Source organism: Myotis brandtii, unplaced genomic scaffold (assembly GCF_000412655.1).
Source record: "Myotis brandtii unplaced genomic scaffold, ASM41265v1 scaffold463, whole genome shotgun sequence".
Lineage (NCBI taxonomy): Eukaryota > Metazoa > Chordata > Mammalia > Chiroptera > Vespertilionidae > Myotis > Myotis brandtii.
In genome coordinates this window covers 2039384-2058902 of record NW_005367694.1, presented here as the reverse complement: position 1 = coordinate 2058902, position 19519 = coordinate 2039384, and the positions used below count along the sequence as shown (strand labels likewise).

The following is a 19519-nucleotide window of genomic DNA, read 5'->3' as shown; positions in this document are numbered from 1 at the left end:
ACTGGCCTCGGAACCTCCCTGCACTTGTCCCATTAGAAATTAAAACTAAGAACTGTAAAGATGTTTATTACTTTCAAGCAAGACGGTCACATAAATCACAGATATCCAGGTCTGAACAGCCAGTTTGTCATTTCTTTCCAATTCAAACAGCAGGCCGTGAAACAAGCAGCTAGTTCACAGTTGGCAACTCCGATACACAAGTGCTTTTTCTCAGTACAGCTGTATTTCGGTGTGTGCACAAGGACTTTATATGTACTTTCCATTTTTGTCACAGTACACTGGGTAGAGATTTAATAGCATTAATTTTGACAATTAGGTTCTGGGACTAACTTTAGCACTTAGCTAAGTGGTTTAGCACCTCAGTTTTCACAGGGATAAGTGGATCACACAAACCTCGTAGAATATAACATTTGAGAAAGCCTTAGACATTGAAACGCGTATATATGTCTCAAGTTATATTTTCATGCCATACAGTGACAATTGTCTGGAAAACGAACGGGTCTCACATTTATGTTCTGTTTCCCAGCGCGAGTGCATTTCTATCCACGTGGGACAGGCCGGTGTCCAGATCGGCAATGCCTGCTGGGAATTATACTGCCTTGAACATGGCATTCAGCCTGACGGGCAAATGCCGAGTGACAAAACCATTGGCGGTGGGGACGACTCGTTCAACACGTTCTTCAGCGAGACTGGGGCTGGCAAGCATGTGCCCAGAGCAGTGTTTGTGGACCTGGAGCCCACCGTGGTTGGTAGGTACTCGGGCAAGCAGGGTGGCTGAGAGAGCCTAGTTAATCCCCAAGGGTTCTCCTTGGAATTCCTCTGCAGAAAGGAAGGATGGACACACAGGTAAGCCATGACCATGTTAGGCGAGAAACTGAAAGGTTAATGCTTGAAATGTGGGGCTTGGGCTCCTGATTTAGAAAAACCTAACATACAGAAAAGGCTTTGCCAGGAGTAAGCTGGGCTTATAACAAATTCATTCATTTGTGACTGCCTCAGCCCAGGCAGCTGTAGATCCTGCCTGCAGGGCACTTGGCACTCATTCTTCCTTAATGCTGTGCACTCTCTCAGCTGGTGCACAAGAGTCTTAACCTGCGTCTCAGACATAGAAAGGTAAGTAGAGAACATTCATTGGGTCCCTCCAGATTAGAAGCCTGAGGAGAGCTGCAAAGGCAGACCTGTCAGTGGTCACCCAGAGGTGACAGAATGTCACCCTAAAGTCTGAGACCAGGCCACACAGGTGCCCTGATAGGACCGCCTGGCAAAAAGCACACTGACCTAGTGACTGTCCAGTATGAAACATTTTTAAAATTATACCATTTGGTGTGAAAGAAATATGCACATGTAGTCTTGTGTGCAGGGGTGAGCGCTCTGTTCTCTTCTTTGGGAACCGGTCAAGCTGGTATTTGTGCCGTGAGTTGAGTTTACCTCCCTAGAGCCATGGATTGCAGATGTGCTCTGTGTATTACGTAGGGCCTCCCTGTGATACACTGATGCTGTTGACCTACCAGGAACAGCACGTGCTTGGTAGAATTGAATGGTCCCCACATCTGTCCATGCTGGTGAGTTAACAATCATCCTTAAAGGCCATGGCACATGTGTCCTCTTTGTAGATGAAGTGCGCACAGGGACCTACAGGCAGCTCTTCCACCCTGAGCAACTGATCACCGGGAAGGAAGATGCAGCCAATAATTACGCCAGAGGCCATTACACCATCGGCAAGGAGATTGTTGACCTGGTCCTGGACCGGATCCGCAAGTTGGTAAGAAGGTGCTGGGAAGCCTTCCAGGGTCATTTTGGCAAAACCCAAGGCAGAATCATGAACCCATGGTCCTCCTTCCTGGTGTGGCTGCAGTGCATCCATCCGTACATCTCTCTGTCTGCTTTGCCTCCCCTTCCATGGAATGCATGTTACCTGGGGTGACTAGGATCCATTTAACCTTGTGGAGTCAAAGTGAAGTGACCTAGGCTTGTGGGAGGTTGGCGGTGTGGCTTCGAAAGGCATTGCTCACGGTCTCTGCTTTCTCTCAGGCGGATCTGTGCACGGGGCTGCAGGGCTTCCTCATCTTCCACAGCTTCGGGGGCGGCACCGGCTCTGGGTTTGCATCTCTGCTTATGGAACGGCTCTCGGTTGACTACGGCAAGAAGTCCAAGCTAGAGTTTGCCATTTACCCAGCCCCCCAGGTGTCCACGGCCGTGGTGGAGCCCTACAACTCCATCCTGACCACCCACACGACCCTGGAGCATTCCGACTGTGCCTTCATGGTGGACAACGAAGCCATCTATGACATATGTCGGCGCAACCTGGACATTGAGCGGCCCACCTACACCAACCTCAATCGTCTGATTGGGCAGATCGTGTCCTCCATCACGGCCTCCCTGCGCTTTGATGGGGCCCTGAACGTGGACTTGACGGAATTCCAGACCAACCTGGTCCCGTACCCCCGCATCCACTTCCCCCTGGCCACCTACGCCCCAGTCATCTCAGCTGAGAAGGCCTACCATGAGCAGCTGTCCGTGGCTGAGATCACCAACGCCTGCTTTGAGCCTGCCAACCAGATGGTCAAGTGTGACCCTCGCCATGGCAAGTACATGGCCTGCTGCATGTTGTACCGGGGGGACGTGGTCCCGAAAGATGTCAACGCGGCCATCGCCACCATCAAGACCAAGCGCACCATCCAGTTTGTGGATTGGTGCCCAACGGGATTTAAGGTAGGACTGGGTGTTAACGAGTGGGTTTACCTTTTAGCATGCAGCAGACCCTGCGATGGGAGGCTGCCCTTGTGGAGAATACCCCGTTCCATGGCAGCTAGGCTCTTGGTCATCAATTAGTGTACCTTTTTAACAGAACAGGAAAATTTCTGAAGGATCGTTGTTCCCATTAGGATGGTGGATTTAGTATGGGAAATGTAGGTTGACCTTGAAATGATTAAAAAAAAAATTTTAATAGTAAAATTTTTGTAATAGAAATGTAGGTATTTAGCCGAAACCGGTTTGGCTCAGTGGATAGAGCGTCGGCCTGCGGACTGAAAGGTCCCAGGTTCGATTCCGTCATCAATTAGTGTACCTTTTTAACAGAACAGGAAAATTTCTGAAGGATCGTTGTTCCCATTAGGATGGTGGATTTAGTATGGGAAATGTAGGTTGACCTTGAAATGATTAAAAAAAAAATTTTAATAGTAAAATTTTTGTAATAGAAATGTAGGTATTTAATATCTCATTCACAATTGGTTTTCTGCATTAGATAAAGCTGTAGACCCCCACATTTGTAAGCCCTCATTTTGGGAATTGCAAAGTCCAGGGTCATGCCAGACTGAAAATCATAAATAGCAGAAATATATGTCATCTTGTTCGCATTTGGAATAGTTGTAACTTGCCACTGACTACCCACATTATTGAAGGTATCTAGCCCTCTGTCAGCCCCACTTAAGACACTGACACAGATTGTCTTTGAGGAAGTAAATTTTAAGTGATTCATGCAAAAAAAAAATCATTAAGTCTTAAATAGGTTTGCAGACCGTAGAGGTTTTAGGTATATGTTGAAACCTTGCATTCCAAGTTCTTGAGTGGAGGAAAGTTTCTTTCAGTCACTGTGTCCTTTGGAAAGTTTAAGTCCTCATTCACAATTGGTTTTCTGCATTAGATAAAGCTGTAGACCCCATTTGTAAGCCCTCATTTTGGGAATTGCAAGGTCCAGGGTCATGCCAGACTGAAAATCATAAATAGCAGAAATATATGTCATCTTGTTCGCATTTGGAATAGTTGTAACTTGCCACTGACTACCCACATTATTGAAGGTATCTAGCCCTCTGTCAGCCCCACTTAAGACACTGACACAGATTGTCTTTGAGGAAGTAAATTTTAAGTGATTCATGCAAAAAAAAAATCATTAAGTCTTAAATAGGTTTGCAGACCGTAGAGGTTTTAGGTATATGTTGAAACCTTGCATTCCAAGTTCTTGAGTGGAAGAAAGTTTCTTTCAGTCACTGTGTCCTTTGGAAGGACATCTAAGCCAGCCTCAGCTGGGAGGCATTGTGGGAGTTGCTGTGCCCTGTGCCCAGGTTCATCTCCTAGCTGAGTCTCTGGCTCCTGTGAACCAGTAGGGAGGCTGGTCTGTGAGGAGGTGCAGGAAGTCAAAGCTTCTTCTGTACCCAGGGAAGACAGTCCAACCTCAGATGGACCATGTGAATTCCCATGTTCTTTAACAACCATTTGTCTAGGGATATGGTGTTTTCAAGGAATCATCCATGTTTAAATATGTTTAGTTTTTTTAATTATAGAAACACACACATGTGGGAAATACTAAAACAAGAATGCTGAAAGACTAAAGTCGTCTTCTCCTTCCCCAGGGCTTTGTCCTTACAGCGATGTTCTGTGCATATTCAATGTGTATTATGCCTCTTGCTATATGGGGGAGGTTCACAGGAAGAGCCTAGCAACATGGGCAAAGAATGCACATTCTTTTCACGTAGGTGACGGACTCAACTTGCTGCACACAGGTGGCCAGAGAAAACCGGAAGCTGGCAGCACTCCCACTAGGAGGGGCCGGTTGGCCCTAGCCTTAGAGCCTTGGGGCCCCTTGATCAGGGTCAGAACCCCCTGTGCCCTTTACCCTGCCCTCCCCAACTCTTACGGAGAATGGTGTGCCTGGCTGCCGCTAACTACTATCTACTCACCAGGGCAGAGATAGGTGACCACCTCAGCACATTCCCAGGCATTTGTCTTCCTCCAGCATTATGTTCCCTAAGTTGTCCAAACCTCTAGTCCAGGGGTCCTCAAACTTTTTAAACGGGGCCAGTTCACTGTCCCTCAGACCGTTGGAGGGCCGGACTATAGTTTAAAAAAAAATTAAGAACAAATTCCTATGCACACAGCGGTGGCAAAAACACCCGGCGGGCCGGATAAATGTTTTCGGCGGGCCGCAGTTTGAGGACCCCTGCTAGTCTATTTATTACTCTATAGGTATTTCTAAGCATAAATACATAGAATTCAACTTGCTTTTCTTTTTACCAAATATACAATACAATATACCTTGGATATACCTTGGATATATTTATATGCCAGGACAGATTTATCATTCTTTTTCATAATCATATATAGTGTTTTACTATATGGGCGTGTAACAAATGATGGACATTTGTTTCCAATTTTGCCATTACAAACAGTGCTTTAAATTAAATATAGAGAAGTCTTTATACATGTAGCTTTGTGTTCTTGTGTGAGTAAATCCAAACAGTGAAAGTATATGATTAGCCCTGGCCAGATAGCTAAGTAGGTTAGAGCAGAGTCCCTATATGCCAAGGTTGCAGGTTCAATCCCCAGTCAGGGCACATACAAGAATCAACCAATGAAATACATAGATAAGTAGAACAATAAATTGATGTTTCTCTCTTGCACCCTGCCTCTAACACCAGTCAAAAGAAATTTATAAAGAAGTAAACAGTTAAAGGATATTAACTGTTGACAGATATTGCCAAAAACTAATGTACCAGTTTCTACAGGGCTTCATTTAACCTGGGCCCACAGCTCCAGTTTTGAAAAACAAGCTACCATTTCTGAGGCCACAATACAAACTTCACTCTATTTTCTCCTTCTCTGGCAGGTGGGCATCAACTACTAGCCCCCCACCGTCGTCCCTGGAGGAGACCTGGCCAAGGTGCAGCGGGCTGTGTGCATGCTGAGCAACACCACCGCCATCGCCGAGGCCTGGGCCCGCCTGGACCATAAGTTCGATCTCATGTATGCAAAGCGAGCCTTTGTGCACTGGTATGTGGGGGAGGGCATGGAGGAAGGGGAGTTCTCCGAGGCCCGGGAGGACCTGGCAGCTCTGGAGAAAGATTATGAAGAGGTGGGCGTGGATTCCGTGGAAGCTGAGGCTGAAGAAGGGGAAGAATACTGAATGGGAGAGTTGTGCTGGCACCTATCCCTTTGTATCCCCCCCACACACACACTGTAACATTACAATATGTTTACCTATTAAAGTTTCTGTATTGAAGCATCATCTGTCCCTTGTGCTGCACTTTGACAAAATTCCCCATCCAGATACCTGCCTTTTTCCAAGTGGATTTGTAGGGGAAAGCATTTCCTTTCAAACTGAAAAACTATGCACGTTTAATTACCGTGTTACTCCCAGAAAGGGCTTCAAAAAGCACAGCTGAGGAAATGAAGAAAAAGTGCTTCAATTATTTTAAATTTAAACATTCTTAAATCCTTCGTCCCATACTTCATGTTGTTTGGAAAATGGAATAGTAACCCGTTTTTTTCTGAGCTGCAGAGTGGCTGTTTTTACCGTCTTGTGGGAGGGGCCAGGGAGGCAGCCCCAAGCAGCACAAACCCAATTTCTGACCTCCCTTTCCAGGAAGGCCCTTAGCTTTTCCCTTTCAGGGCCCTGACGGAAGTCGCTAGCACAGAGCCTCTGCCCATCACATTTCCCAAAACGCAATCACTGCCCACTGCCCGCCCTTCCAATTAGAGGCACCTCTCCAGAAGTGAGCACTGGTTTTTGTCAGGTTTGAACTCGAGTCCAGGCTCATTTTCGTTGAAGTTTCTCTTGCCATCGGGGCCTCCGCGAATGCATAGTCCGGCCCCAGGGCACTACCGGTCGACAGCCAATAGGCACAAAAGGGCAAAGGCGAGGGGCCGACTTTGCGATGACGAAGGCGTACGGGGAGCCTAGAACAAATCGTTCACAGTTGCGACCCCACGCTCCCACCGCTTCCGGGATCAGACCCGCCCCTCGGACGAGCGTTCCGTATTTCCCAGTCTCTATGGTACCAACTTCCGCCATCTCGCGAGACTCCGGCGGCTCAGCAATGGCGAGACCGTGAGTGCCGCTGACGGGAGCCCGGAGAAAGGGCTGGGAAGGGGCTCGGGCGAGATCAGGCAGTGGGAGACTCGGCAAGACAGGGCCGCCTGAACCGGAGCGGCGGCTGGGGGCTCGAGGCCCCTACGGGCCGGACAGCCACCCGCGACCAAGCTCCCGCCTCTTCCCCAGATGCCGCGTCACTGCTCCGCCGCCGGCTGCTGCACTCGGGATACGCGCGAGACGCGCAATCGCGGCATCTCCTTCCACAGGTCAGCGCGCGTGCGTGCTGGCTCACGCCGGTTGACGTGCGCATGTGCCCTTTCTGCTGGCGCGAAGCCACACTTGCACATGCGCGTTCTGTTTGGGGCGAAGCTTGAACTTGTGGGTGGGTGGGAAGGGGTGAAGCGGGCGATCTAGGAGTAATTGAGTCCGGACGGGAAAGGAAGGACGCACCTCCTCCACCCTTGAATTCTTTGCTCTGCGACTCTTACCTACTAGATGACGCTGAGCGCATTGTGCCTCTTTTTGAGGCCTCAGATTCCGCGTCTGTGCTCTGGTGGACGGTGCTTCCCTGTTAGGGTTGAAGGGCGGTCTCCTGGCAGCATGTGCAGGGCCAGCTCTTCCCATCTTGGGAACGTAGGCAGCATAGCCCCAGGGCTTCAGGAAGCCTGCGGCTCACAGGTTTGTGGCTCCACAGACTTCCCAAAAAGGACAACCCAAGGCGAGGCTTGTGGCTGGCCAATTGCCAGAGGCTGGACCCCAGCGGCCAGGGCCTATGGGACCCAGCATCCGAGTACATCTACTTCTGCTCCAAACACTTCGAGGAGAACTGCTTTGAGCTGGTGGGAATCAGGTGAGCCTCCTTGCCAGCCAGCATTGGGGTATCTGCAGGGCCCGATGGGGAGATTCCTGAATCACCTGGCACGAAAACAGGCAGACCTGGTTTCGGGGATCGCTGTCTCTTCCCAGCTCTATACCTCAGTTTGCTCTTCCAGCAGATGAGGACAGTAAGACCCACCCCCTGGGGATGGCTGTGCCAGTGACACAAGAAGAAAACATTAGCTTTTCCAGCAGGAGTTCCTTAGCACCCCAGTCCTCCCACCAGGTCCACAAATGAAATACAGTGGGGCCTTGACTTACGAGTGTCCCGACTAACGAGTTTTTTGAGATACCAGCTGTCTCTCCGCCGATTTTTTGCATCGAGTTGATAGAGTAATTTGAGTTAACGAGCTCGGTCTCGGAACGAATTAAACTCGTAAGTCAAGGCCCCACTGTAATTCATTTTGGCTGGCCAACCCAGTTCTGGTGGAGCCTTTACACACACCTTAACTTGGAGGGATCCTGCAGGGAAGAGATTGGTGTAACTCTGCCTAACTCGGCATTCTCCAAACTAACTTTGCTAGCACTGGAGAGCCTGCTGCAGGGTGCTGGAGGGCATGCTCACTCTGATCCCCTGCAGGTCAGCTGGGGGTGGCAGTGCTCATTCTCCATCTCATCCAGGTTGCTTTCCCCAACAGTGGGTATCACAGGCTGAAGGAGGGGGCAGTTCCCACGATATTTGAGTCTTTCACCAAGTTGCGCCGGACAACCAAGACCAAGGGGCACAGTTACCCACCTGGTCCCCCCGATGTCAGCCGGCTCCGGCGATGCAGGAAGCGGTATGTGCTATGGGTTGGGGTTGCCCCACTCACCCCAATTTTGAGGGACTGGGCTTTAGAGTGTCTACCAGCAGCAGTGATGGACAGGGTCCTGAGCCTATGGAGAGGGCTGATGCTCCTGTTCAGGGGGGCTGGTGAAGTGGGGTCTGGCAAGCCCTTAGCCTGACCTGTCAGTCTCTCTCCCCACAGCTGCTCTGAGGGCCGAGGACCCACAACTCCTTTTTCTCCACCTCCACCTGCTGAGGTCACCTGCTTTCCTGTGGAAGAGGCCTCGGCACCTGCTGCTTTGCCAGCCTCCCCTACTGGGAGACTGGAGCCTGGCCTTAGCAGTCCCTTCTCAGACCTCCTGGGGCCTCTGGGTGCCCAAGCAGATGAAGCAGGCTGCAGCGCCCAGCCCTCACCGGAGCGGGAGCCAGAGCGGCAGCCGTCCCCTCTCGAGCCGCGGCCTGTCTCACCCTCAGCCTACATGCTGCGCCTCCCACCACCCGCTGGAGCCTACATCCAGAATGAGCACAGCTACCAGGTGGGCAGTGCCCTGCTCTGGAAGCGGAGGGCTGAGGCTGCACTCGATGCCCTGGACAAGGCCCAGCGCCAGCTGCAGGCCTGCAAGCGACGGGAGCAGCGACTGCGGCTGCGGCTAACCAAGCTACAGCAGGAGAGGGCGCGGGAGAAGCGGGCACAGGCAGATGCCCGCCAGACTCTGAAGGAACATGTGCAGGACTTTGCCATGCAGCTGAGCAGCAGCATGACCTGAGTGAGGGGCCACTGGACCCACGGCTGACGGGGAGCTGCCTGTCAGGGCTCCAGCCACTTCCTCAGAATTCACCTGGAAAGGGACCTGCTTTGAGCTGCATCCACCAGACCTACCAGATGCCATAATAAAGTGGGTTCTAGGAGGCCCTATATCTGGTTCAGCTGAGGGCTGGGGCCCTTCCCTCAGTGCCAGGTTTGTTCCCCTAGTCAATAGCTGCAGCCCCCAGAAGGCTCAGACCCTGGAGTCCAAGCTCTGGGCTGCAGATAAGAGAGTCCAGCTCTTGCCTACTCCTCCCCATGCAGCTCCATGCCCCACGGGTTCTCTTAGGGTCAGGATAGTGTAAGTAGAGCCTGGGACAGCACTAGGCACCCTTCCTTTGGCACCTGAAACAGGTGCCAACACAAGCTGGTTCCTTGGAAAAGACTCCTAAAACCCAAGCCAGAAAGTTCCTTTTCAGGACCCAACAGGCTTCCAGCCTGAGTCCTGGCCTGAAGGCCAGCCCCCACTCAGATGGCCTATCTCATCTGAAAACCAGGACAAAAATTGTAATTTCTGACCTCCTGGGGCTGCTATGCTTGGCAAGTAGTAAGGCTCAACATTTCTGGTCCCTGGAGGTCTAGAGAAGTGGGGGAAGCACACAGCAGCAGTCCTGGCCTCAATTTGTGTCCTCATTTTAATTCAACTTAACTGGAATCTAGAAGACTTCCCTGCATCTGTAATCATAGCAAACAGCTCAGTACATGGGGCGACTTTACCCGCACAGGTGGTATCTCCCTGCTGGGCCTTGGCCACAACAGCCCCAAGAGCACAGCTGAATGCTTTCTAGTCCTGTGAATGGCCACACCGTGTTCTGAAGTTTGCTTTTTATGTGGCTTCATTTATTGACAGCATGTCTAGAAAAGACAGTCAAGTGACCAGTTACAAGGGTCCCACGTCCACTGCAGAGCAGGATTTGCAGATTGTCCCCCAAGGTCCCCAAGCCCGTTCTACTTTATGGATGGGCTCCCTTGCCTAAGGGTGCTCACCTGCCACAGCGGCTCCCCATCCGCCTACATCCAGGCTCTTCAGCAAGGGCTGAGTGGCAGGTGCTGCGTTTGCTCGAGGCACAGCCAGAGGAAGTGAGCCCTGAGGCAGGGAAGAAAGATCGTTTCCCCCCAAGTGGCTTCCTGGAAGCTGGGGCAGAAGGTCCCCGGGATTGTTCCCAGAAAGGAGGCTGAACGGTGCCTTCCGCATTGGGGTGGAATCACAGGGTCTTCTGTGGGGGGACGGGAAAGGCTGCATTTCCAGCCCATGCAGGAGCCTGTGGTGCAGCATATGGGGGGTGCAGGCACCCCAGGCTTAGGCTCAGGAGGGAAAAGCCAGCCTGGATTCCTGCCACAGCCCCTTCCTCCATGTTGCCTCAGGTGGGGGTGAGATGTTGCTGACAGAGAACCAGGCAAGACTGACCAATGCCAAGCAATTGGGCCACATGGCCAATCCACAGCTGTGGGAGGGCCAAAGGCCAAGGCCAGAGCCCACCGGTGGGGACCACACCAGCAAGGTGTGTGTAGCAGGTAGCACTGCTGTGGCTTCAATGGAGGCATGTCTATGACAGAATACTTAGGGGTACACAGGGACTGGGGGCATCTTTACTGACTTCTTGGCACAGCCCAGAAGGATGGGCACACGGATATGTGGGATCCTGAAGTCCTTCTGGAATCCAGACCCAGTCCAGAGTGGTTGGCCCTATGGGCTAGGAACTGGCCCCAGGGCCTTTCACACCAAAATTCATCTTGAATCAGATCCATCTGCCCATCACAGGTGCCCACGCATAAGCTCCAGGGACCCCTTATACCAACATTGGTGAGAGTGAGGGGGGCCTGTGTGACCCCCACATTGGGGAGACCTTCGCAACATGACTGTAGCCATTTCCACAACCATGCTGGGTCCCTGTCAGATGGGGACCCCAAAATCAGCTCCCTGATGGGCTCTCCCCACTGCTGGACCCTGGCCAGGAATCCTGCCTCTTCCTATCGTCACTGATAGGAAGCGTCCTTCCCACCCACGCCTCCATCCCAGGAGAGGATGCCACCTGGGGGGCCTGTTTCACCAGCCACTTCCCGCGAGACCTGTCATTTGTGAAACGGCATTTGGAGCCCCCCATGTCCCCTCAGCTCTCTTCTGAGGTTCTGGGCACCCCGTCTTTTGGCCAGCAGGTCTGACCACTGTCACAGGCCTGAGGATTGCCAACACAGTTTTTGCAGGGGGCAGGGCAGGCATGGTCATTCTCCATCTGTGGGCTGGCACCGCCTGGACCCTCATATGTCGGCACCCAGCTCTGCACACTGCTTGTCGGAGATGTGGGAGGCCAGGGAGTCTATGATGTCGAGCAGTAGCTGTTGGCTCAGTGAGCGCAGCGTAGGCAACTTGGAGACCTGTGGGAGTTGACCAGAAGGCCAGAACAGGATGGAACTGGATTCATGTGAGGGCTGGGTGGGCTCCAAAGATGGGGTGAGTAGTGGCCAGAGGGTGGGTGGCTCTGCTTGGTTATCCCCAGGGCCTACTGCTGCAGAAGATGGCAAGATTCCAGGCACCCTCCCCCCACCTGGCCACGGCTGCCGCCATGGAGAGTGGGTCCTGAAGATGAGGGGTGAGCAGCGGGTGCTGAGCCAGCAGGGCCTGACCTTAGTGAACTGGTGCACGATGATGTGCAGGCAGTGCCGTTTCATGTCCAGCGCCTGCGTCTTGTCAGCCGCCTCCAGGATCTGGAATGGCAGGTTCGTTGAGGTGCTGCCCCACCCCTCACCCACCTGTCCAGGTGCAGGGAGGCCAGCAGGCACCAGGTGTACTACCTGCAGCACATTCTGCACCGTCACGTTCATCTCCAAGTTCTGCTTGCAGTATGCCTGCAGCCGGTTGTTGTAAAAGCCGTAGTAGTAGGGGGCCGCGAACAGGTAGCTGGGGGAGCTGGTTAAGGAGCTGTCGCCAAAGGAGCCATCCTCCCGCTCACCACCCTCCTCCCAGGGGACAGTGCATCTGGAGCCCTGGCCTGCCAGGGGCAGAGAAAACCTGAGACTGCACCTGCTCAGAGCCCGGGAACCTGCCCCACCAGGAGAGTCTGGCATGGGCTCCAGTCCAGGCAGATCACTGGCTTGATCTCTACACACACTCTGACCACTTAGGAGTCAAAAGCCCCATCGAGATTCAGAAAAACACCACAGCATCCTCTCCCCAGGAAAACACTCATATGCATCTTTGCAGAACTGGCCACAGTCTCCCAGAGCCCTTAAGGGCATCCTCGCACCCCAGGTTCAGACCCCCACTGAAGTGCCGTGACCAGGAATCACTCTATGTCCATCTGCTCGCCTGTCACATAGCAATGACCAACCCCTTACTCCAAACAGTCATGAGATCAAGAACCCACTGTTCCTCCTGGTTACAAACCCCTCAGTGCCGCATGACCAACTACTTCAGAGAGCACCAGGCACCAAAAGTCCTCGGGAAATCACCCAGCCAAGACCAGCCAGCCAGGCCGCCCAAGGTGGGTGCTGGGAGCCCCAGTGATGCCCTGGGAGCACCCTCGGGGGTGAGGATGCAGCGAGTCCTCAGGAGGCATGTTGACCTCACCGTAGTAGATGTAGCGTAGCATGGACTCGAAGGCCTGCCTGCTGGGCACCATCTCCCCGATGGAGATGTTCACCTGCCCATCCTCAGGCATGAAGGACCGGAACATGGCCTCAAAGTAGCTGCAGACAGGGGGCGGCAGAGGCCTGGCTCTTAGTGGATGCAGCCAGGGCCTGCTTGGGCCCGCCCCGCCTGGCAGCTGCACCCCCACCCACCTGGAGCGGGCAGCCAGGATAGCCTTGTGGGCTGGCCGGGGGTGCCCATCCAGCAGCAGCGTGATGTCACAGAACTCCGCGCCGGCCCCCTCCAGGTATGCCTTCATGTCCTGGATCAGAGATGTGCCTGGAGGGGCATGGAGGGACCCTGAGCAGGCACCTCCTGCCCCTCAGTAGCCCCTGCTCCTGACTCAGGCCTCAGGGCCCCAGGGCACTTCCTCCTGCACATCTGCCCATTTGCCGCCCTGAATGAACCTCCTCCAGGCAAGAGGCCTCATTCTGGCCCTTGAGGCACCATCAGGCCCTGTCCTCAGCTCCACACACAGCCCTCATGCATGCCCACCCCCAGAGTCTAATCTCCCAAACTCAGCTCCCTGAGCCCTCCTCTGGGCCTGGCACACCCTATGTTGCCCGGGGCAGTGACCAGGGTCAGCACAGGCCCCAGAGACAGACGGGGATAAAGGAGCCTGTGTCCTCCCTTCCCGGGTAGGGGGGCAGGGGGCAGTGGGAGCATCTGAGGTCTGCAGGCTGTGCGCACCCCTCACTGGGCCCTAGAAGCGAAGCTCGGTGACTAATCACTGTGACGCGGAGCACATCGCCCACTTCAGAGGCTTTCAGACCTGATGCCAGGCAGAGCAGGCACCCTTACCAGAGAGGTGCCCCGTGTCTGAACCTCCAGAAATGGGCTCAGGAGGTTCCCTACCCGCAGGCACACGCCCACGGTGGAAAGCCCGGTGGGTTGGCCCTTGTTCCTTTAACTGAGCCTGAACTGCCTCCCTCTGCCCCTGCCCCTGTACCAGGGAGACACACTAGGGTCCTCTGCACCCACCCCTCCACCCCTGCCTAAGAGCCTGGCAGGTGATCCCATGGCTCCCAGTCTTGACCAAGATGAATGCTACCTGGCCAGCCCCTGGCAGGGAAAGGACGAGGCTTCCTACCAATGTCCACGGGCTGGTCTGAGGGGGCGCGAGACGGTGGCTGCTGCTTCCGCCGGACGATCTCCACAATGAGTGGGGATGAGAGGTGCTCGAACTCCTTCATCATGATCACCTGGTTGAAGTGGGACTCCTTCACCACGAAGTTCAGGCAGTGCTCCTGGGACAGACAGGCCGGACAGACGGGCGGGGTCAGGCCTCGGCCCCAAGAGGGCACCAGACCGGGCAAGGGGCTGGCAGCAGTGGGCGGGGTGGGCTACGAGGCACCTTCAGCTGGCCCAGCTGCAGCTTGGCAGCGCTCTCGCACACGACCAGCACGTTCTGCAGGTCCACGGAGGCCTCGATGTACTGCCGACACAGCTGCTCCAGGCGGCACAGCTGGAAGCTCAGCGCCAGCTTGTACACGTCCATGATGAGCAGCACGTCCTCCACGTGGCCTGTGCCAAGAGCTCCCTGAGCCTTAGGGCCCTTGGGCAGGGGAGAGGGGAGGACAGGGCCCCGGGCTCCCTCTACAGACAAGTGCGGGCTGGGGCCAGGAGGCAGCGGCTCCATAACTGAACCTCACACGGGGAATCTCAGCCTCCGAGCCTCAGGCTGCCCACCTGCAAGTAGGGTCACGGGCACCACCACCCCCGTTCCTGCTCCCCCAGCCCCGGCGGACCTTTCCTCGGGTACTTGATCTTGTCGGTGTAGAGGAACTGCATGAGCACCTCGAAGGGCCGGGCCTCAGCCTCTCGGATGGCCACGTGCAGCAGGGGTGGCCGGGCCCCACCCACAGGCACCGCAGGGGCCTCCCTGGGAGCCAGAGCCGCCTCCTCCTCCAGCTTCTGTGGGAAGAGAAAGGGGAGCTTAAGGGCACCCCATGAATGCTGCTGCCCAGGCAGGGCCAGGCAGGGCCGCACCTCACCTGGGCCAGCCGCTCCTTCGCCTGGACGATCTTCCTGCGGAGCCAACGGCTTCGTGCCGTGACAATGGCCACGTGGCCCTGAACACACTCCTCCTTCTGCAGCAGGAACGACAGGGGGAAGGGCACAGGTTCTCTCCCCCAGGGACACAGGCCCAGCCAGCGCGGGGGCCCGGGGACCCAGCACCAGTGGGCCGCCAGCGTGCCTCTGGGTGCCAAGCCCCACTCCTCCGTCCACAGAAAGGGCACCCACCTCACCCAGCACGAACTCCACGTCGCAGAACTGGCGGCTCTCCCACAGCCGCCCATAGTCTTCGTGGAGCGTGCACTTGGGGTAACAGGAGAACTGCAGGAGGAGCCCAGGTGTTACCAGGTAAAGACACTGTGCTCCTGGCTTTGCCCCCTCTGAGGCCCCAATGCCAAGCTCAGCTCAGCCTGGCTCCCTCCAGTGACCCAGGTGGCTCCCAGGCCTCCACTGGCTGCCCCACCAGCGGCACCCTGCCCTGAGGTTCCCGACTGCCTCAGCCTAGGCTCCCCTCTCCACCCCAGCTGCCAGGCTCCTCAGAAAGGCGGCCATCACACCAGGTGCAGCCCTGGCTCTGGACACCCTTGGACAAGCTCCGCCCCTACCGACTGGGTCGGTTTACATCGTCAGGGCCCGTTCACCCTGGCTGGCCTCCCTGCAGAGTCAGCTCATCAGGGAGCCGCCTGCTCCGCAAGCCCGCGAGCCCCACCTGGAACCGGTACATCTCCCCGCTGCGGATGTTGTTGTCCACGGTGCCCCCGAAGATGTACATGGCATCCGAGATCACAGCAGCCGCGTGGAAGAGCCTTCCGCTGGGCAGCTGGATAGAGAGGGGGGACACGTCAGCAAGGTGGGGAGGGGCAGGGCGGGGTCTCCAGCAGGGCTCGCTGTGGCCTAGAGTGGTCATACTGTGGCTAAGGACATGGCACCACTGGCCTGTGGAGGTGAGCGGGCAGGACGGGGCCCTGTGACGCAGAGCAGACACAGCCGGTGCTCAGTCTCACCTGCTGCAGTGACACGGCCCAGCCAGTGGGGCACGGGCTCTGGCCCTCCACTCATTCACTCTGAGCCTCAGTCTCCCCACCTTTGGTCATACTGTGGCTAAGGACATGGCACCACTGGCCTAGAAGGCGGGGCTGGAGCAGGGCCTGGGGCACAGCTGCAGGCACAGGGCCGGAGGCAGGGCCTGTGGAGGTGAGCGGGCAGGACGGGGCCCTGTGACGCAGAGCGGACACAGCCGGTGCTCAGTCTCACCTGCTGCAGTGACACGGCCCAGCCAGTGGGGCACGGGCTCTGGCCCTCCACTCATTCACTCTGAGCCTCAGTCTCCCCACCTTTGAGATGGGCTGATCACAGGTCCGGCTTCAGAGGGCGAGGGAGCGGTAGGTAACAAGGGCATTGGCCCTCACCTCTGAGGCCGGTGGGGAAGGCTGCTTGGCATTGGTGGTGCCAAAGTCCAGGCCAAACACATCGCGGGACTTCTTGAAGCCGCCCCGGTCCTCGGAGGGCAGGGCAGGCATCTCCTCAGAAGCAGCTGCTCGCTCTGGTACCTCGGCCCCACCAACCTGATGGGAGACACGGAAGGCACAACCGGTCAGCAAAAGCCAGGCAGGCACCAGAGACTGCTCGCCACCCTCACCTAGAGCGCTGTAGGGATGGGGGGGCGGGGGGGACGGGACACACACACAGATGAGGGCTGAGTTGGGAGCCAGGAGAACATCCTCAGCACAATGCGAACGTGGTGGGAAGAGGAATCGTACGAGCCCACAGGCTGCAAGGTAGAGAACAGGCAGAGAGGCCCAGGCCCCAGAGTCAGGCCAGGGCGGGGTCCAGGCTGAGGGCATCCTGGCCTTGCTCCTGCTGGCCGTCCGGAGCCCCAAGAACACCCTGAGGTGTGAGGAGGTGGGAGCAGGTGGGTCAGGAACACAGCCCAGGCCACGGGCCCTGGATCCCCTCAGCAACGCCTGGCAGTGCTCACCTCGCTGTCCGAACTGGGCTGGACCACCTCCCAGGTCTGGAAGTCCACGTCATAGCAGTGCAACTCGTTGGGCAGAGTGTTGTCGGCTGCGCCCCCAAACACGTAGAGGTGGCGGTCAAAGGCCACCATCGTGTGCCCGTAGCGCCGCTGGGGGGGCGGCGGGGAGCCCCGAAGCAGGTGCTCAGTGGGGATGCGTGTCCACCTGGGAGCACACAACAAGGAACCAGTGCCAGGCAGGGGCTCCTGCTCCCCTGTGACCTCCACCTGGGCTGCGAGGCCCCCACCACAGGCCCAGTCTTCCTAGTGCCCTGCAACCCCTGGGAGACCTTCCCCGGCCAAGGGAGGGCCTGCAGTGCATCTGCCCAGTGTCTCTTGTCGAATTTCGCTCTGGAACCAGCTCTGCACACCTCTTTGGCGGGGGAGGGGGACAAAGGGTACAAGCATGAGGCAGGGTGGGAGGCTGCCTGGGGGCTGGCCTGCGAGGAAGGTGGCCCCACACAGGCTCAACCCAACCGGGCCACCAGTCACCCACTACCCACCTGGCTGCTGCTGGTGGCCGTGTCTCCCATGGTTTCCTTCCTACCCCGTCCCCGTCACCCCTGGGCTCCTCGTCCTCTGCCCCCTAGATGCGCCTTCCTCAGCCTGCTCCACAGGTACCCCCAGGCCCTTGTGCAGGCTTCGGACCCCCAATACTGGCACCTCCCTGAGGACCCCCTTGCAGATCAGCCACCTGTCCACCTGGCCAGAGCCTGCATGTCTGCCCCAAACCCTCCCCAGTCTGGTCGTACCTGGCCTCTGCCCATGCCCTCACTTCTCCAGGTCTGCCCTGCCTGCTCTGAGCCCTGTGTGATGCCCACTGTCCTGAGGGCCCAGGCCAGGGCGGAGCAGTGAGCCAGCGGGCAAATGGCTCTCCCCCAGGCCTGGCCACCCGAGGACAGGCGAGTTGGACAGGCATCAGCAGGGTTTCCCCTGCCCAGGACACCCAGCCTTTCTCCTTCCCAGCTGATATGCTGGCATCCAGGGCAGCTCCCAGTCCCCTCCTGAGCCTCCCTGACCTGCAGCCCAAACTCCCTTTCTTCTCCTCCACTAACTCCCAGAGCCAACACCCAGCGCTCGCCTTAGTCCCCGGCACAGGGGTCAAGGGCTGGCCAGCAGTCAAGGACAGCATACGCTGGAAGCTCAGGGCCCGGGCACCCTCCATCACATGAGAGCTATGCCAGCCACACTTAGTACTGGTGGCCCTGGCCATGCCATTCACGGGGCTGGGGTGTTCTTCACTCAAAAAGGGAGGCCGCCCAGGCCCTGTCTTGCTGAGCTGCAGCCACACCCAAGGGGCCTGCAGGGGACCTCGGGCTCAGTCTGTGTAAAGACACCACACCTCCCCGCTGCGGGAGGAGGGCAGCCGGCCCTGCTTTCCTTGGCGCTCCCAAGGACGGCTCCAGATGCAGGCGCGGGGGGCCGAGGGCCCCACCGCCAGTGCACTCACATCTTGTCCTTGAATTCAAACTGGAAGAGGTTGTTGGTTATCTTGGCTCCACTCTGCCCTGAGAACACAAACATCTTGTCCCTGCACACGGCCACCGGGAAGTTGCAGCAGGACGGGGGGATCTCGCCACTCTGCACCACCTGGGGGGCGGGAGGCAGCTCAGCCAGGGCCCTCACGGGACCAGGCACGCACGTCTGTGCTCACGTTGCTGAGCTGGGACTGCTTTTACTCCCGAAGTTTCTTCTGTGATTGCAGGCTACTTTTTTTTTTTTTTTTTTTTTGCAGAACAACCTAAAGCCCCACCGTCCCCTCCTAAATGGGGAATAAAGTCATCACTAAAGGAGAAAGACCCCCCCACACCCGGCCTCGGGAAAGACAGTAAAGCAACCTGGAAACAGTAGCCAGCAGGGGGCGTGCTGTCCTCACTATCAGGTAAGGGTGACAGGCTGCCCCCCAGAACATAGAGCCTTTAGTCACTAGGTCACTGCCACTGGAACTGGCAGGCAGGTCAGCGGGAAGGGCAAGGCAGAGGTCAAGGCTGGGCTTTGGCAAAGGGAGCAAAGCAGCCTCCACCCCAGCCCACCCTGCTCCCCTGCACCCCTCACCTCCCTGCCTCCTGCTCCCACCCTGCTCCCCTGCACCCCTCACCTCCCTGCCTCCTGCACCCACCCTGCTCCCCTGCACCCCTCACCTCCCTGCCTCCTGCACCCACCCTGCTCCCCTGCACCCCTCACCTCCCTGCCTCCTGCACCCACCCTGCTCCCCTGCACCCCTCACCTCCCTGCCTCCTGCACCCACCCTGCTCCCCTGCACCCCTCACCTCCCTGCCTCCTGCACCCACCCTGCTCCCCTGCACCCCTCACCTCCCTGCCTCCTGCACCCACCCTGCTCCCCTGCACCCCTCACCTCCCTGCCTCCTGCACCCACCCTGCTCCCCTGCACCCCTCACCTCCCTGCCTCCTGCACCCACCCTGCTCCCCTACATCCCTCACCTCCCTGCCTCCCCACAACCCACCCCAAAACCCTCCAGCCCCTTACCTCCTCCCAGCACGTGAGCTCTCGGTCCTGAAGGCCAATGGTCCACATGTCATTCAACCTGCATGAGGACAAAGGGGTCAGGATGCCCCCCACTGGGGCTGACTGGCAGGGAGGGCCG

The 19519-nt window shown here is 56.7% G+C and overlaps 3 protein-coding genes across 6 annotated transcripts in view; 2 read left to right on the top strand and 1 right to left on the bottom strand.

The window, feature by feature from the left end:
- The first annotated feature begins 450 nt into the window (after window positions 1–450).
- On the top strand, window positions 451–6154 carry LOC102249754 (tubulin alpha-3 chain-like). 2 transcript variants are annotated; one of them, XM_014547109.1, is made up of 4 exons: window positions 451–749; window positions 1614–1762; window positions 2032–2712; window positions 5603–6154. In XM_014547109.1, exons 1-4 carry the CDS (start codon window positions 464–466, stop codon window positions 5618–5620), a joined length of 1134 nt encoding a protein of 377 aa, XP_014402595.1. In that variant the 5' UTR covers window positions 451–463; the 3' UTR covers window positions 5621–6154. The 2 variants fall into 2 exon arrangements, with proteins under 2 accessions (XP_014402595.1, XP_014402594.1); XM_014547108.1 differs by lacking the exon at window positions 5603–6154 and having other exon boundaries at window positions 2032–2974.
- Window positions 6155–6777: 623 nt separating this feature from the next.
- Window positions 6778–9377, top strand: THAP7 (THAP domain containing 7). 3 transcript variants are annotated; one of them, XM_005875512.2, is made up of 5 exons: window positions 6778–6823; window positions 6995–7074; window positions 7503–7658; window positions 8323–8463; window positions 8653–9377. In XM_005875512.2, the coding sequence occupies exons 2-5, from the start codon at window positions 6995–6997 to the stop codon at window positions 9215–9217; spliced, it is 942 nt and encodes a 313-aa protein (XP_005875574.1). In that variant the 5' UTR covers window positions 6778–6823; the 3' UTR covers window positions 9218–9377. The 3 variants fall into 3 exon arrangements, with proteins under 3 accessions (XP_005875574.1, XP_005875575.1, XP_014402596.1); XM_005875513.2 differs by lacking the exon at window positions 8323–8463 and having other exon boundaries at window positions 6782–7074; XM_014547110.1 differs by lacking the exon at window positions 7503–7658 and having other exon boundaries at window positions 6785–7074.
- Window positions 9378–10065: 688 nt separating this feature from the next.
- LZTR1 (leucine-zipper-like transcription regulator 1) overlaps window positions 10066–19519 on the bottom strand; it is a 17166-nt gene continuing 7712 nt past the window's right edge. The window contains exons 8-22 of the mRNA XM_005875582.2: window positions 19402–19459; window positions 18364–18503; window positions 16878–17079; window positions 16309–16464; window positions 15609–15719; window positions 15128–15220; window positions 14878–14973; window positions 14632–14797; window positions 14238–14407; window positions 13974–14130; window positions 13036–13162; window positions 12793–12942; window positions 12049–12154; window positions 11881–11961; window positions 10066–11631 (exon numbers count right to left, since the gene is read on the bottom strand). Of these exons, the coding sequence (XP_005875644.1) occupies window positions 11515–11631; window positions 11881–11961; window positions 12049–12154; window positions 12793–12942; window positions 13036–13162; window positions 13974–14130; window positions 14238–14407; window positions 14632–14797; window positions 14878–14973; window positions 15128–15220; window positions 15609–15719; window positions 16309–16464; window positions 16878–17079; window positions 18364–18503; window positions 19402–19459 (1930 nt within the window). The 3' untranslated portion in view covers window positions 10066–11514. The remainder of the gene's footprint in view (window positions 11632–11880; window positions 11962–12048; window positions 12155–12792; window positions 12943–13035; window positions 13163–13973; window positions 14131–14237; window positions 14408–14631; window positions 14798–14877; window positions 14974–15127; window positions 15221–15608; window positions 15720–16308; window positions 16465–16877; window positions 17080–18363; window positions 18504–19401; window positions 19460–19519) is intronic.

Excerpts from the sequence above, each read along its gene's own strand:
- LOC102249754 (XM_014547108.1), top strand. The coding sequence starts at position 464 with ATGCCATACAGTGACAATTGTCTGGAAAACGAACGGGTCTCACATTTA. Across the intron at positions 750-1,613 it reads CCTGGAGCCCACCGTGGTTG|ATGAAGTGCGCACAGGGACC; the intron begins GTAGGTACTCGG and ends TCCTCTTTGTAG. Across the intron at positions 1,763-2,031 it reads TGGACCGGATCCGCAAGTTG|GCGGATCTGTGCACGGGGCT; the intron begins GTAAGAAGGTGC and ends GCTTTCTCTCAG.
- THAP7 (XM_005875512.2), top strand. The coding sequence starts at position 6,995 with ATGCCGCGTCACTGCTCCGCCGCCGGCTGCTGCACTCGGGATACGCGC. Across the intron at positions 7,659-8,322 it reads TTTGAGCTGGTGGGAATCAG|TGGGTATCACAGGCTGAAGG; the intron begins GTGAGCCTCCTT and ends TTTCCCCAACAG. Across the intron at positions 8,464-8,652 it reads CTCCGGCGATGCAGGAAGCG|CTGCTCTGAGGGCCGAGGAC; the intron begins GTATGTGCTATG and ends CTCTCCCCACAG.